The 13,989-nt window shown below is 49.1% G+C and overlaps 1 protein-coding gene across 3 annotated transcripts in view; it reads right to left on the reverse strand.

The window, feature by feature from the left end:
• The window catches only part of LOC132214774 (pulmonary surfactant-associated protein D-like), a 79,981-nt gene that overhangs the window by 46,637 nt on the left and 19,355 nt on the right, over window positions 1-13,989 (reverse strand). For 2 of the 3 annotated variants that reach the window (XM_059662200.1, XM_059662199.1), the window contains exons 5-6: window positions 531-647; window positions 33-149 (exon numbers count right to left, since the gene is read on the reverse strand). The exons of the other annotated variant lie outside the window; for it this stretch is intronic. In XM_059662200.1, the coding sequence (XP_059518183.1) occupies window positions 33-149; window positions 531-647 (234 nt within the window). The remainder of the gene's footprint in view (window positions 1-32; window positions 150-530; window positions 648-13,989) is intronic. 3 annotated transcript variants of the gene reach the window in all.

Consider the following 13,989-nt stretch of genomic DNA (forward strand, 5'->3'; position numbering starts at 1 on the left):
GGGGCGCCCAGAGCCAGGGGAGGCGACCTTACCTGGAAGCCCACTCTCTCCCTTTGGTCCTCTCTCCCCAGGAGCACCTCTGTCCCCCTTCAGTCCTTGGGGGCCCCTGGCGCCTGGAGGTCCCTGTGGACCCGAACGTCCTGCAGGCCCTGAGATCAGACAAGAAGAGGAGGGTGAGCTCAGCACACATTTTCCTGCATTTTCCCCCTCCCAGCATATGGGCTGTGCTATTGTCCAGGAATACACCCTCCCACATACAGTCTGTCCTAAAGCCAGCCACGCACCCTCTCTGCAGACTACTGTCCCATCACCCCGCACCCGGCCTTCCCAGATGTGGACTGTCCCTGCTGCTCAAACCGCACTCTCCCCAGTTACAGAGCTCAAGCCCAGCGAGGCACCTCCTTGCACAGACTCCCCAAGGCCCAGTGCTGCAGCTCAGAGCTGGCAGGTGATGGGGGAGGGACAGGCATCTGCAGCTTCAGGTGGACACAGGAGGACCGAAGGCCCGCCCAGTTTTTCCCATCACTCACCTGCTTCTCCTGCACGCCCAGGGGCTCCACGCTCACCAGGGGCACCTTTCTCTCCTTTGGGACCTGGGGGGCCTCTTGTCCCTGCAGAGCCCTGAATGCCTGGGGCACCCACTTCTCCTGAGGAAGGAACAGATTGGGACAAAGGCTGCAGAGAGTGTCTACAGGCTGGATGATTTCCTCAGCTCTATGTGAAGTAGAACTGGGGGGCTGTGAACCCCCCTGTCTGGTCCTCCAGATGTGGGGATGTGGGGAGCAAGGATCACAGCAAGGCCTGCCAGTGGAGGTGGCCTGGCTTCCCTGGCACGCTGAGTATCCTTAGGTCACATCATGGGTTGCCATGCTCACTCCTCCCTCTCCCTTTCGGACCTCCACACACCAACCTCCTACCTTTGGGCCCAGGCGCTCCTTTGGGGCCTGGTTTGCCTTGGGGTCCTACATTCCCCTGCATTCCTGAGGGACCCTCTGGTCCAGCCGGCCCGCGCACACCTGCAGGTCCCGGAGGTCCTGGGAAAAGGACCAGCCAGTCAGTGCACGGAGTCTTCTCAGAAGGGGGAGAGCGTGAGAAGGTGAGAGCAGTCATAGAGGCCAGAGAACAGCACCATCCTACAGACGCCGCCCAGCAGTATTACTGCCTTCCCTGCGTGAACACAGCACCACCCGCAGGGCACCCTCCTTCCTGGGATGGGTATGTGCATCCTCCTGCATGGCCTAGTGGCAGGCATTGCAGTCCACGCCCACTGCTCACCACGTGGCCCCGAGTCTCCCTTCGGTCCAGGTTCTCCAGCAGGGCCATTGTCTCCTTTGGGCCCAACTGGGCCAGCAGGTCCAGGCATCCCCATGGGCCCTCTAGCTCCTGGTGAACCTGCAGCAACAGAAGAAATGGGCATAAACCTGGCCCTGGGCCTAGGAGGAGCAGCACCTGCGGGTCAGCCCTGCATTCCTTCAGGTTCTGCAGGTGTAGACATTCCACCTCCACACTCCTCAGTCCAGTGGTGACCCAGGAGGCGGGTGTGCACATCTCCATTCCACAAGTGAGGAAACAGGGCTGCCAGGGCTGACAACTGGAGAGACCCATTGTCAAGCCAAGAACTGTCTGATTTCCATGCAGTGCACCCTCCCTGCCCTGAGACTGCAGGATTACAGCAGGGGATCTGCCAGCTTTTACCCTGGATCATGGACTCCTTGCTTTCCCCTTCCTAGGACCAAATATTATATCAGAAATGATCCCTGAGATGAGTCACCAGGGAAATGCGAATAAACCCAAGAGATATCATCTCACCCCTCCTAGAATGGCGACTATAAAAAACACAAAAGCTCACAAGTGTTGGTGAGGATGTGAAGAAGAACCCCTATGCACTGTTGATGGGATTGTAAATTGGTGCAGCTACTATGGGGACCAATATGGAATTTCCTTAAGACATTAAAAAGATAATTTTTAAAAAATGTATGATCCAGCAAGACCACTTCTGGGTTTTATCCAAAGGAAATAAAACACTAATTTGAAAAGATGTCTGTACCCTCATGTTCATTGCAACATTTCTTACAGTAGCCAAGAGATGGAAACAACCGAACAGTGTCCATAATGGATGAATGGATAAAAAAGTCACACACACACACACTGGAATATTATTCAGCCATAAAAAAAATCCTACTCTTTGCCTCAACATGAATGGATCTTGAAGAAATTATGCTAAGTGCCATAAGTCATACAAATTAAGACAGATACAGTATGATATCAATTATATCTGGATTCTAAAAAGCAAAACAAAGAATCTGTACTCATAAATGCGGAGATCAGATTATTGGTGGTTGCCTAAGAAGGGAGCTGGGTGGTGGGCAAAACGGGTGAAGGTCAAAATCTACAAACGTCCAGTTATAAAACATGAGCTCCCTTTCCTCCCCTCTGTAGTGCATTTAGGTAAATCCTTTTGATCAGGCCTGAGTGTGGGGCTACAGGGCCTCATCTTTGCCCATCTCTTATGCAGTAAAATTTAGTTAGATATTTCACACACTGCACAGAAATCATTCAACCACAATGAACAATTGTAAGTGCCACAGATTGGTTCTAGAGGGCCCCGAAGACAAGTCATTTACCCATGATTTGCTCATTGTTGGGGTGAGAGGAATCAGAAGATTCTAGGGGAGGAATCCTGACAGCTAGGGAGGGGGAATAACACCTCCGGGCTCAGGGCAGCCTGTCATTTGCCAACTGGTAACGAGGTGCTTTAGGTGGACTGAATGTCTAGGGGACTTCTTCCCAAGGAGGTGGGTTTCCATTTCCAGGGCTTCGACAGCAGAACATCCAGAGTTGCTGAGTTGGTTATGATTCCAGTGCCGCCCCCCCCCCCCCCGCCATGCCCACCAGGACAAGCCCATGGTCCCAGCTCTACCTGGATCCCCCTTCTCGCCTTGGGGGCCCTCTCTCCCATCTCGTCCATCCCGACCAGGCAGGCCTTTCTCCACAGGGCTACACATGACCAGGGTGCAGTCATCAATCAAAGGTTTCTTGGAAAGGCTCTTCACTTCTGCTCCCAATGACCTTGGAGGCTGTGTGAGCAGGAACAGCACAGAGAGGAGAAGCGTGGCCTTCAGGGGTGGACAGAAAGAGAAAGGACATGCTTGGTTCTCTTTTAGAAATTTTTTAAAAATATATTCTATTGATTTTTTACATAGAGGAAAGGAGAGGAATAGAGAGTTAGAAACATCGATGAGAGAGAAACATGGACCAGCTGCCTCCTGCACACTCCCACTGGGAATGTGCCCGCAACCAAGGTACATGCCCTTGACCGGAATCGAACCTGGGACCCTTCAGTCCGCAAGAAGACACTCTATCCACTGAGCCAAACCGGTTAGGGCAAAGGACATGCTCTTAATTCCAGAACATGGGTCATTACTTAGCTCAGCTCCCGGAAGTCAGAGAGGCACTTTCCTACCGCCTTGCCCTTTCTGTGGGATCAGGAGCAGCAGGACTCCAAAAGCAGTTTAGAACAAGGTGGCCATACAGTCTGGCCTGGGAGGGCACGAGTTACACAGCTGAACTCTGACTTGGGTTATCAGCAACATCTACCTCTTCTCAGATGCCCCGTTTTGTCCCTTTTAGTGACTTCCCTTTCACTGCCATCAGCACGGCTAGACTGTGAACTCCTCACTGAGGCCACCTGTCACATCAGGAAGGACCCATGAAGTGCCCTTGGGCAGGAAAGTCCTTCCCTTTGAATCTCCATCTCCCTGTCTGTATCAGTAAGGTGGCTGTCACTTGTAGCCTTAGATGGACCAGCACTGGTGGTTTCAGTGCTTGTCTGGAAAGAGCCAGAATGCTCAGTGGCATCTATCCGAACACAAGATGGGCACACGGCTACATGTTTGCCAGGGGGTCTGCCATTCCTGCACTAGATCTTGTCTCCATGAAGAAAGTTCCAGGTGGAAACCAGAAAAAGTTCTCAGAATAGCTGGAGAGACCCTGGGACGCCAAGAGACCTGTCCCTCCACCTTGGACGACTTGGGAGAGGGGCTTGTGGAGGAGGGCATGTGAGGTGAGCTCCGACAGGGAAAAGGTGGATTTAGGTGGAGAAAAAACAGATGTTCAATAGGGTGTCCAGTGACATGTGAGACGGACTCTGCAGCTAACTGAGGTCAGGGTGGGTACAGGACCTGATCAATCCCAATGGTGGGCTTCTTACCTCTTGAGAGAAACTGTAAAGTTAGGAGCCAGGAAAGCACAAAAGGGAGATGCAAAGGCTGGGAACAAGCCTGAGGAATGGAGCAAAGGAGAAGGGATCACCAGGCAGCCTGAGGGGGAGGCAGTGGAGGGCCTTCCTGGCCACAGAAGTGCTTTCTTCTCCACCTGCTGGTGGTTCTGGGCTGCGGAGGACCCTGTTGGCACCAGTTCTTTCTCATTCTGAGTTTACCACTTCCTCGGGCATCATGGGAGTCTCTAAACACCAGCCAAGCTCACAGGCCGGGTGCGTGGCACTTGCTGGGGCAGAGGCTCAGCCACAAGCACCAAAGGCTCCAGCCAGAGCCAGGGCATTGCCCCCTGGTGTGCTGCTGCCACATCAAGGGCCCTGTGCCCACATCTGGGAAAGAATGAAAAGCAACAGACATTCTGCCCAACAGCTCAAGATGGCACAGAGGGCACCACAGCTCATAGTAGCAGAAAGGGCCTGGGCAGGAGCCACCTCACAGGGTTGGAGACCTAGGACTGGGATGGGGCCTATTCGCTGGGCCTGTAGAGGTACTGGGCAGAGCCACATCCCCTTAAACCAACATAGTGTTCACTTTATGCCTCAATGTCAGACTAAAGTATTATTGAAAAATGACTCCTCTAAAAATTAATTGGAAATCAGTAAACTTGTCTAGTGGGTGTATTTTTAAAACAATGATTTGAAGCTAAGAGAAAATCATGTTTATCCATGTCCACTGGGCAGGTGGTACCAGGATGAACTTTGACGGTGGGCCTGGGAATGCCTGGGCTGTTTCTCCTCCACCACCTTCCTTTGAAGAAATCAGGGGTGGAGAGAGCCAAGCGAGAAGGTGAAATTGCATTCCCACCTGAGGCTTCCTGATAATGGCATCAGGCGTCTGGGTGGGTGTCATATCCCACTCACCCACCCTCCCCCAGCACAGAAGGCAATTCTCCAACTGAGCAAAGGAAGCAGAGTGAGGGCCAGAAGAATGGTCCTTCTTCCCCCACTACGCTGCCCTCTCTCGCCCACACCCACCCCACACCCACACCTCCCAGAGCAGAAGAGCTACATAGACCCTGTCTTCCTCAACACCAGTACATTAGAGCACCCCAAATGGCAGGGGGACATTCGCTGGACACAGAGAAAACCAAAAGAGAGGCCGGCACTGACACTCACCATTGCTTCCCCGAGGGTCAGTGTCTCCAGGCAAATGAGCGCTTCCTTGGCCCACAGGCTCGGGCTATTTATGCTGCCCTGCAACCTGGGCCACGCGGTGTTGGTCTTTTAAGAACTCTTTAGGACAACTTTCTTCCTTGTTGACTCACACTCACCCCATCTGGGTTCAGGAAACTTGCCACTACACACATGTCACCTTAGAGTTTACAGAGCACCCTCAGTCCATGACCTCATCTGCACCTCACTGATCCCTGTGAGTTCAGCGGCATCATCAATGTCTGGGTTTTACAGATTTCCATGATCTGAATTCCTGAGAAAACCAAAGCCAGGGAAGCCGAGTGAGGGGCAGATGAGGAAGCAAGTTGCACATAACCTACAACTATTGCAAAAGCATATGCATTTGCATATTTCAAGAGCAGGGCTTGGTGTACCAACTTCTCTTTGTCCTTCACCTCAACATTACTGCCCAGATAGTGGGAAAGAGCTGGGAGCTTCTTGGCATTTCTGGGCAGGGCTGGAGGAGCTAGAGGGGTTGCAGAGGCTGCAGCATTCTGTGAGGACAGTGGTTGGGGAGCTGCCACCTGCAGGGGGCACTCTTTTGCTTCCTGGTCTAGATGTTGGAGAGCCCCTAACTTGCTTTCTATGGGATGGAGTCCTTACATCCTGGCCTTCATCTCTCCACTTCCTTACCTGGTGTTTCCTCTGTGTATTGCTGTAGGAAGCAGTTTGGACCCCTGAGCTGCTGATACATTATTGCGGGCATCCCCCAGGAAACTCTGACTTCCAGTGGCCATGGGGCAGTTGCCTGCCCTACTGCTGTCGCTGTCATCTCCGCCCCCTTCTAGATCCTTGTGACTTCACCTCTTGCATCAAGCCTTTGCCTCGGTTCACACACCAGCTGCCTATGCCCGCAGTGGTCTCCTTTGGCCACTCCATTGGTGGTGCCGACTGCTCCTGGGTGTTATTGCTGCTGTGGCATCCCCTGTGTGTTGTAGAGGCTCTAATGCCAGTTTCCTCGGCTGGTAGGAGAGGGTCTTGTTTCCCATAATGCCATTTTTTGAAGGAGGATCCCATAGTAGAGCCACTTGTGCCCCAAATGATAAAACTCTTTCATTATTAACGTCCCCATCCTAGGATGCTCCTGTGCCTCCCAGAGATCTGGATCAGCATGGAGGCTGAACCGAACCATTGCTCTCCACTCCGCACAGAGCCTACCTGACAAGTCTGATCCTGGTAGCTACACAAACTCCTATTTATGGTGACTTTTATTTCAGAAGCCCTATATGTTTTCTCTGTTTGCAACTTAGCTTCTATTAACTGCTACCTCCTAGCCTATTAAGTACTCCCTCTCAATGCCCTGGGATCCCGCTGCAACACAAACTATAGTGTTTCCTTTGTCTATCTCCACATTACAACAGAGTCTAATTTTATTTATGACCCAACCCAGACACTCCTGTTACAACGATAACCTTTGCCTTCCTCAATTACACCAACAAAGGTGAGAAGAGTCAGATCTCAAATGACGATGACAATGGCTTTCATGCAGATGACCATGAACCTCCCTGTGTGAAAGATGAGGTCTAGGAAGATCTCCCGGTTTCTTAGGTTGCTGGGCACTGAGGCTATGCTGCAGCCTCAGCAATACCTGCAGCCCCTCATGGACTTCAGTAGCTGCACTCTGGTCAGAGCTGAGCTGCAGCCTGATTTTGGTTTCCCAGGTGCTTGCCCACATCATTGCTGGAACTGCAGCTCAGCAGACCCATTACCTTTCTTATCAGTGCTAGACTATAGGACAAGCATATCAAACTCATGGCCTGCGGGCCACGCGCCTCATTTAAATAAGTAAACCAGGTATGTAACATGTTGGCCGTGAGTTTGACATGCTTCCTATAGGGCAGCAATTGTCAAACAATGTACTGCAAGACTCTTTCAAACATGAAATACCTGACTATTGAGTCAGAGGCACTGACCTCTTTTCCGTCGGATTGTCAAATAAGCAAATGAGAGTAGCTGGGATTCCAGGATAACTGTAGAGTAGCTGGAAGCTGTGTCACTTGCTTCCAGAGTCAGACCGGATTTACAGCTAAATTACAGAGCAATCCACTTGAAAAACAAACTAAACTATAGCTGAGCTGAAATAGTAGAACCAAGGAGCACAGGAAAAGCCAGGTAGAAACTGGTAAGAGGTGCGGAGATGCCGAAAGGGAGATCCCCCTCATGCGGGGACAGCTGAGAAGCCTCAGGGACAGCACAGCTGCAAAACTCCCTCCCCCTAGGAATGTGGGGTCTCAACCCCACGCAGGGATCCCCAACCCAGAGCAACAGAGACAGGAGTGGAGCCCATGTACAGCAGGTGGTGGGAATCAGTGGGGATCCTGTCCACCTGGGAGGCTCTGACCGACCATCCGAGGGAAGGAGCGCTCCCATTGCTGCAGCACCAGCCTGAAGTTTGCTCTGGCCTCGGCCATACTTGGGTTTCACACCCAGCAGTGACTGTGAGGGACCCTCTGTTCTCTGGAAAGGCTTTAAGGAAAGACACTGTCCATGATTAAACGGTGTGGGCTGGTGAGGAACGGTCTCTCCCACCTCACACACACAGTTGGCACCGCTTCCCAACCTGTTGAGCTCCTAGGCCTGCCCCGTCCTGTTGGGTGCAGAGGCACAGGGAACTAGCTCAGGACCGGGACTTTTCAGCCCATACTGCTGGTACGATGGTGCAGGAGAGCCGAAATGTCGGCCTGTCCAGCTGGGCTAGGAGCTGAACGTAGCTGAGAATTTCAGCCCTGCCCTGCTGAGACAGACACATGGAGAAACTGAGTGCTGTGCAAAGCTGATTTTCACTCCTCCTTCTTGGCCTGGCGGTGCAAGGGCTCCAGGGAGCTGCACAGAGCTGGGATTTTTGGATTGTGTCTCCCTAGGAGGCTTCTGTCTGGGAGCCAAAGGAGCGAGGGCTGGTCTCTGAGGCTGCTTTGCAGGGAAGCAAATCTGAGCTCCCCTAATGACCCAGGAAGGAGGAGGAGTTCCTGCCCGGCCTCCTACAGGTTGTGAGCATCATCTCCAAGGGGAGACTGTTTGGATCAGCCCTGCCAAGTCTCAAATATCCCCAATGGGTGCAATTCTGTGGGGGAGAGTGGCTCAGAGGGGAGGATATGCAAAGTGTGAGACCCTCGGAGGCTATTGCCTGGGACCAGGAAGAAATGCTTAGCCCATCCCTGCAGGCTGGGCCAGTATCATCCTCAAGGGGAGACTCCTTTGGTCTGTATCCCTTAGCCAAGGTGGCTGAACTTCCTCTTAAAGAGGAGACAGCTGGCTACACCCAACCTGAACCTACAGCAGGCCCTTCTAGGGGGAACTAGAGTTGGAAACCCAGGCAGAAACTGAGGGGTTTGGCTTTGAAACAGGTACTAATTTCCCCTCATTGATGCAAACTCAGGAGGGGCAGAGGGGTAAGAAGAGCCGACTGTTGGAGACAGATCTGTCAGCATCTCTAAGCTGGGAGAAGCTGAACCTTTTACACAAATCGGCCCCTTACACACACATGCAGGTCTAGCTCACACAGACACAAACAGTGACTGATGGTAACCTGCACATAAAACCCACCGCAGTGGACCCAGAACCAACACAATCAGGGAAGGCCTTCAGACCTCACTAGAGCTCATCACAACTAGCCACACAAGTGGCTCACCCAAAGGGGGATCCCGGCCAGCACCAGATTCTGCTGGGAACAGCCCTGCCTGAGAGGGCAGCCCCTGCAGAGCATCTCATACTGTTGTAATGTACCCCGCGAATCTCAGAAGGACGCCTCAAGAAGTCAAATTAAAGAGTCACGTTTATTGCAATCCGGGACTATGAGGGGCCATTCCCAAATCTCATAGCAATAAGATGGTGGCAAAACCAGACTTATATAGGCAAAAATCACAAAGGTATTGATTACATCCCAGGGTTTGGAACGTGGCACCTTGCTCACCAAAAAAGCAGATTACAGAAGCAGAATTAAGCACGTTAATTACAGTTTCGGTTCTCGGGGTCACTGAATTGACAGAAATACATCATCTAGAACCCTTGGGTAACCTGGGTTAAACTTAGGCATGTTATCTAAATTACAGTTTTGGATCTCCAGATCACTGAGTTGATAGAAACACATTATCTAGAGTCCTAGGGTCTCCCGACCACTGAGTTGTCAGGACAGTTTAGAGTAATTGTGCTGTCCTGATCTCGGGACCACTGAGTCACTGAAATACATTATCTGGAACCCTCGGTCTTGGGATAATTGTGCTGTCCTGGTTCCCAGGTACAGAAGAATGTGCTTCAATAACCAGTAAGATCACAATCAATGGGATAGTCACGTTACAATCAATAAGGCATTCAATCGAATGGGATGATTTATACAATTCAGAAAATCCAAATAACCTGTCCATTGTTAAACAAAGCAAATAGGTACCATACTTCAACACCTGGCGATCCAGCTTTACCCCTATAGTCACCCAGCCTGGAGGCTTAACTCAAATGGGCCAACTTAACCCACACAAGAGACATTCCTAGAGCACCCAACTTGAGAGAACAAAGAGACCAGCACTGGGCCCCACAGACACCTACTTCATAAGGCCACCCCACGAGGATGGGGTGTCACAGCAGCTCTATCTCATGTTAACGTAAAAAACCATTAAAACCTTAAAGAATTTTTGTGAGTTTATTTGAGCCAAACTGACAACATATGGCAGGAAACAGAACCTCAATGAATTGAGATAATGCTCTGGAGAATGGGGAGTTCATACCTTGTTTTTCTAAATTACCATCAAAAGGAAAAAGTGGGTTCCATGAAATTCATTGGTGATAGAGTAAGGAGGTGGGAGAAAGCAAAGGGAGGAAATCGCTGGGATAGTATAAAAAGTGAAATGACGGACATGTGCTTCTTTTACATAGATGGATACAGGATAGTTTAACATAGTTAACAGTTGACGATTAACTTGATAACAATAACAATGAGGGAAAGTCCTGGTGCCATTTGTTGTACCTTGGGAATTAAAAATAAAATTGGGAAATAAAAATAAATTGGGGGACATTACCAACTGAAGACTAGCTGAAGAGGAGATTCTTAAGGAAGAAATGAAAGCCCCTCCCCACTCAAGACTGGTAGGAAGGGCAGGGTCATTAGAAGGATGGCCCAGTTCCCACAGGTGCCAGGCCAATGGTGTGGAGTGATATCTTGGCTGTGGGGGTCTCCTCCTGATAGGAATGAGGCCTGCACCCAGGTTGGGCTCCCCAGTCCAAAGCACCAGAGCTGGGAACAGCTGCCATGTAGCATCTAGTGGTGAAAAGCAGCGAGGCTTATATTCACCAGGAAGAGATGGGGCCTGTTAGAGACAAAACCACTTCTTTGGAAGGATCAGAGGACAGGATTTTAATTTGCAGATTCTCAACCTGGGCTCCAGCAGAGGGAAGGTGGTGTGGACTAGAGTCACCTTGCCACGACCTTTGTGGCGGGGTTCAGGATATGAAGGAGGGGCTGACACACAAATGAAAATACTATACAAGATATACAAATTTAGAAGTCATTGGGGGCCAGGGGGAGCCTCTTTCTTGAAGAGACACACCAAGACTGGGTCCCTTTTGCTTTTTATTTACTCTCAAAACACATTTGCCCTTTAGCAATGCATACAGGCAGATCAAAGGTAAAGTTTGGTAAACAATATAATGATTATCAGTTTGGGAAATTGCCTTGAGTGGCTGCCAGGACACCTGTGCTTGGTTATCTCACCCCCAACCCATATCATAGCAGCCATTTTTCCTGAGAAATGAAAACCCCTCCCCACAGCAGGAGCCTGGGGAAAGGCGCTTACCCCGCCCTCTAGATACACCTTGCCCCACCTTCTAGAATCCTGCTCACCCTGTTGTATCATCAATCAGCGAGCTAGACAAGACGCCTTAATGAGCCAATTAGTTAGGAGTCATATTTATTGTGCGAAGGTTCAGAGCAGAATACCTCTGTCAAATTCTGAACTAACAAAGGAAGGAGCATTCCCTTTTTATATCCTTCTAGGTCAGTGGTTCTCAACCTGTGGGTCATGAACAATGAAAATACACCCTGCATATCAAATATTTACATTATGATTCATAGCAGTAGCAAAATTACAGTAATGAAGTTGCAATGAAAATAATTTTATGGTTGGGGGTCACCACAACATGAGGAACTGTATTAAGGGGTCACAGCATTAGGAAGGTTGAGAACCACTGTTCTAGGTCTTTGTGTAAGTTATTTTTGCAAACATCTTGTAACCTTGAGTATATATCATATCTAACAAACACCTGTCATATCTATACAGACAACTTATAACCTTGAGTACATATATAAATAGGCACCTCGCATGGGAATATTATCAGTATCAGAGTATCAGCCCCTTATGTTAAATGGCAAGCTTGCAAGGTCAGACAGTTAAGTTTATCTTTTCTATTATTCAAGCTGAAAAACAAAATTATTTTTACAGAATAAGAGACAATCTAAAAATAACAGAGTTGACTTATGGAACAAGGGAGTAGCAAGAAATAGCAGAGAACTTCAAAACAGCAGTTTTCCCAAGGAGGGATCATTACTATGCTTTAACCCCACCCTGTATCTTGACCCTGGCTGAGGAGACAGCAGTAGAGGCCATGCCTGGGCAGTCTCAGGGAGCATTAGTGACTGGCTTTGGGGCAGGGCCACTTACTCCACTTTCCCGAGACCCTGACTGTCCCTTCCCCCTCACGAGAGAGCTGATAGAAAGTCCCACCTTCCAGCAGACCCCACTGCCCTGCCTAAGAGGGCCTCTGCCCTGCCAAGGTCAGGGAAATATTCTAGTACCGACTCAAGCATGTGGCTCTGGGAGAGGGGAACACAACCAGGATCTACCCTGGAGTCGGAATGGCACCTCCCTCTCACAGGAGATCCAGTGGTCCCATCATAGATTCTGCCAAAAGCCCTTTCAGAAGCAGCCTTTTCAGTGACGAAGTTTGATAGCTGCCTGGCAGGCAGGGGCGGACAAAGGCAGGCAGAGGTAGATCCCAAGGTGCCCTGGTATATATTCTGGCCTTCCCCTGGGCTCTGTGGTGCTAATAGCCACCCTTGGAGCTCAGTGTAGTCCTTACCACGTGCAGGCAAGCACAGTGGAGGCAGCCACAAACTGTGCATCATTTGAAGCTTTGAATAAGTTGCCAAGAGTCCCATGTGGACAGCTTCTGACATTGGCTAGCACCGAAGTACCTCCCAGGAGGCCAGGAACTGGCATACGAAACTATCAGTCTAGACAACATAAGAGCAGGATGCAAAGGGAGATCCAAGCAGGCACTAAACTCTGCCATGTCAAACCCCACTTTTTTTCTCATTATTTTTTTTATTGTTTTGTTATTATTTTTTCTTTCATTTCTCTTATTTTTCTCTTTCAGTTGCTTACTCTATTTTTTCTCTTTATTCTTTCACTTCTTTTTTTTCCCTTTCATAATTCGTTTTCTTTTTTCTACCATTTTCCTTTTTGTATACTTTATTCTTATTTTTCTCTCCCTTATTTCCATTCATATTATTATGTCTTCCCCTTACTTATTCTTGTTTCCTTTAAATTAAGTTTAATTTTATTCTTTTTCTCTTTTCTAATGTTCTCTTCTTTGTGACTGATTTTGCTGGGGTTTTTTTGTTTCTTTTTAAAAAACTGTTTGTTTGTTTGTTTGTTTCTTACTTTTTTAAAAAATTATTTATTGTTTAAAGTATTACATACCGTGTTACATATGTCATATGTCTCCTTTTTCCCCCATTGATCTCTCCCCAACTCCCCCCCTCCCCCCAGTTGTTTGGTTTCTTGTTTGGTTTAGTTCTGTCAGAACCAGTAAACAGCCTGCACAATGTGGTCAGGGTTAAGCCTCACAGTCAGCCAACCTGAGGGAAGATCCCACCAATAAAAGGAAGAACAACAATCAAGACCCAATTATAGCCCTGTCCGGTTTGGCTCAGTGGTTGAGTGTTGGCCCATGAACCAAAGGGTCACTGGTCTGATTCCCAGTCAAGGGAATGTACCTGTGTTACAGATTTGATCCCCAGCCCATGATGGGGCATGTGGGGAGGCAACCAATCAATTGTGTCTCTCTTGCATCAATGTTTCTCTTCTCTTTCTCTCTCTCCCCTTTTCTCCCCCTCCCTCCCACTCTTTCTACAAATCAATGCAAAAATATTCTCAGGTGAAGATTAAAAACAATAACAAAGACCCAATTATATCAGGACAGCTCAAATAACCCACATAAGAAATATTCCTAGAGCATCCAGCTCAGGAGATCAAAGAGATTCCACCACTGGGTCCCACAGGACACTTACTACATAAGGCCATCCCACAAAGACTTGGAGTCATAGCAGTTCCTTCTAATAATAGAAACAAATACAAAGAGACAATTAAAATGGGAGGCAAAGAAACAAATCCAAAATTAAAGAAAAGAGTTAATCTCCAGAAAAAGATCCAAATGAAATGGAGGCAAGCCATTTATCAGACGTAGAGTTCAAAGTAATAGTTATAAGGATGCTAAAAGGAACTTAGTGAGAACTATAAGGACCTTAATGGCAACTACAAAATACTTAGAGG

The sequence above is a fragment of the Myotis daubentonii genome, chromosome 13 (genome assembly GCF_963259705.1).
Source record: "Myotis daubentonii chromosome 13, mMyoDau2.1, whole genome shotgun sequence".
In the NCBI taxonomy this organism is placed as follows: domain Eukaryota; kingdom Metazoa; phylum Chordata; class Mammalia; order Chiroptera; family Vespertilionidae; genus Myotis; species Myotis daubentonii.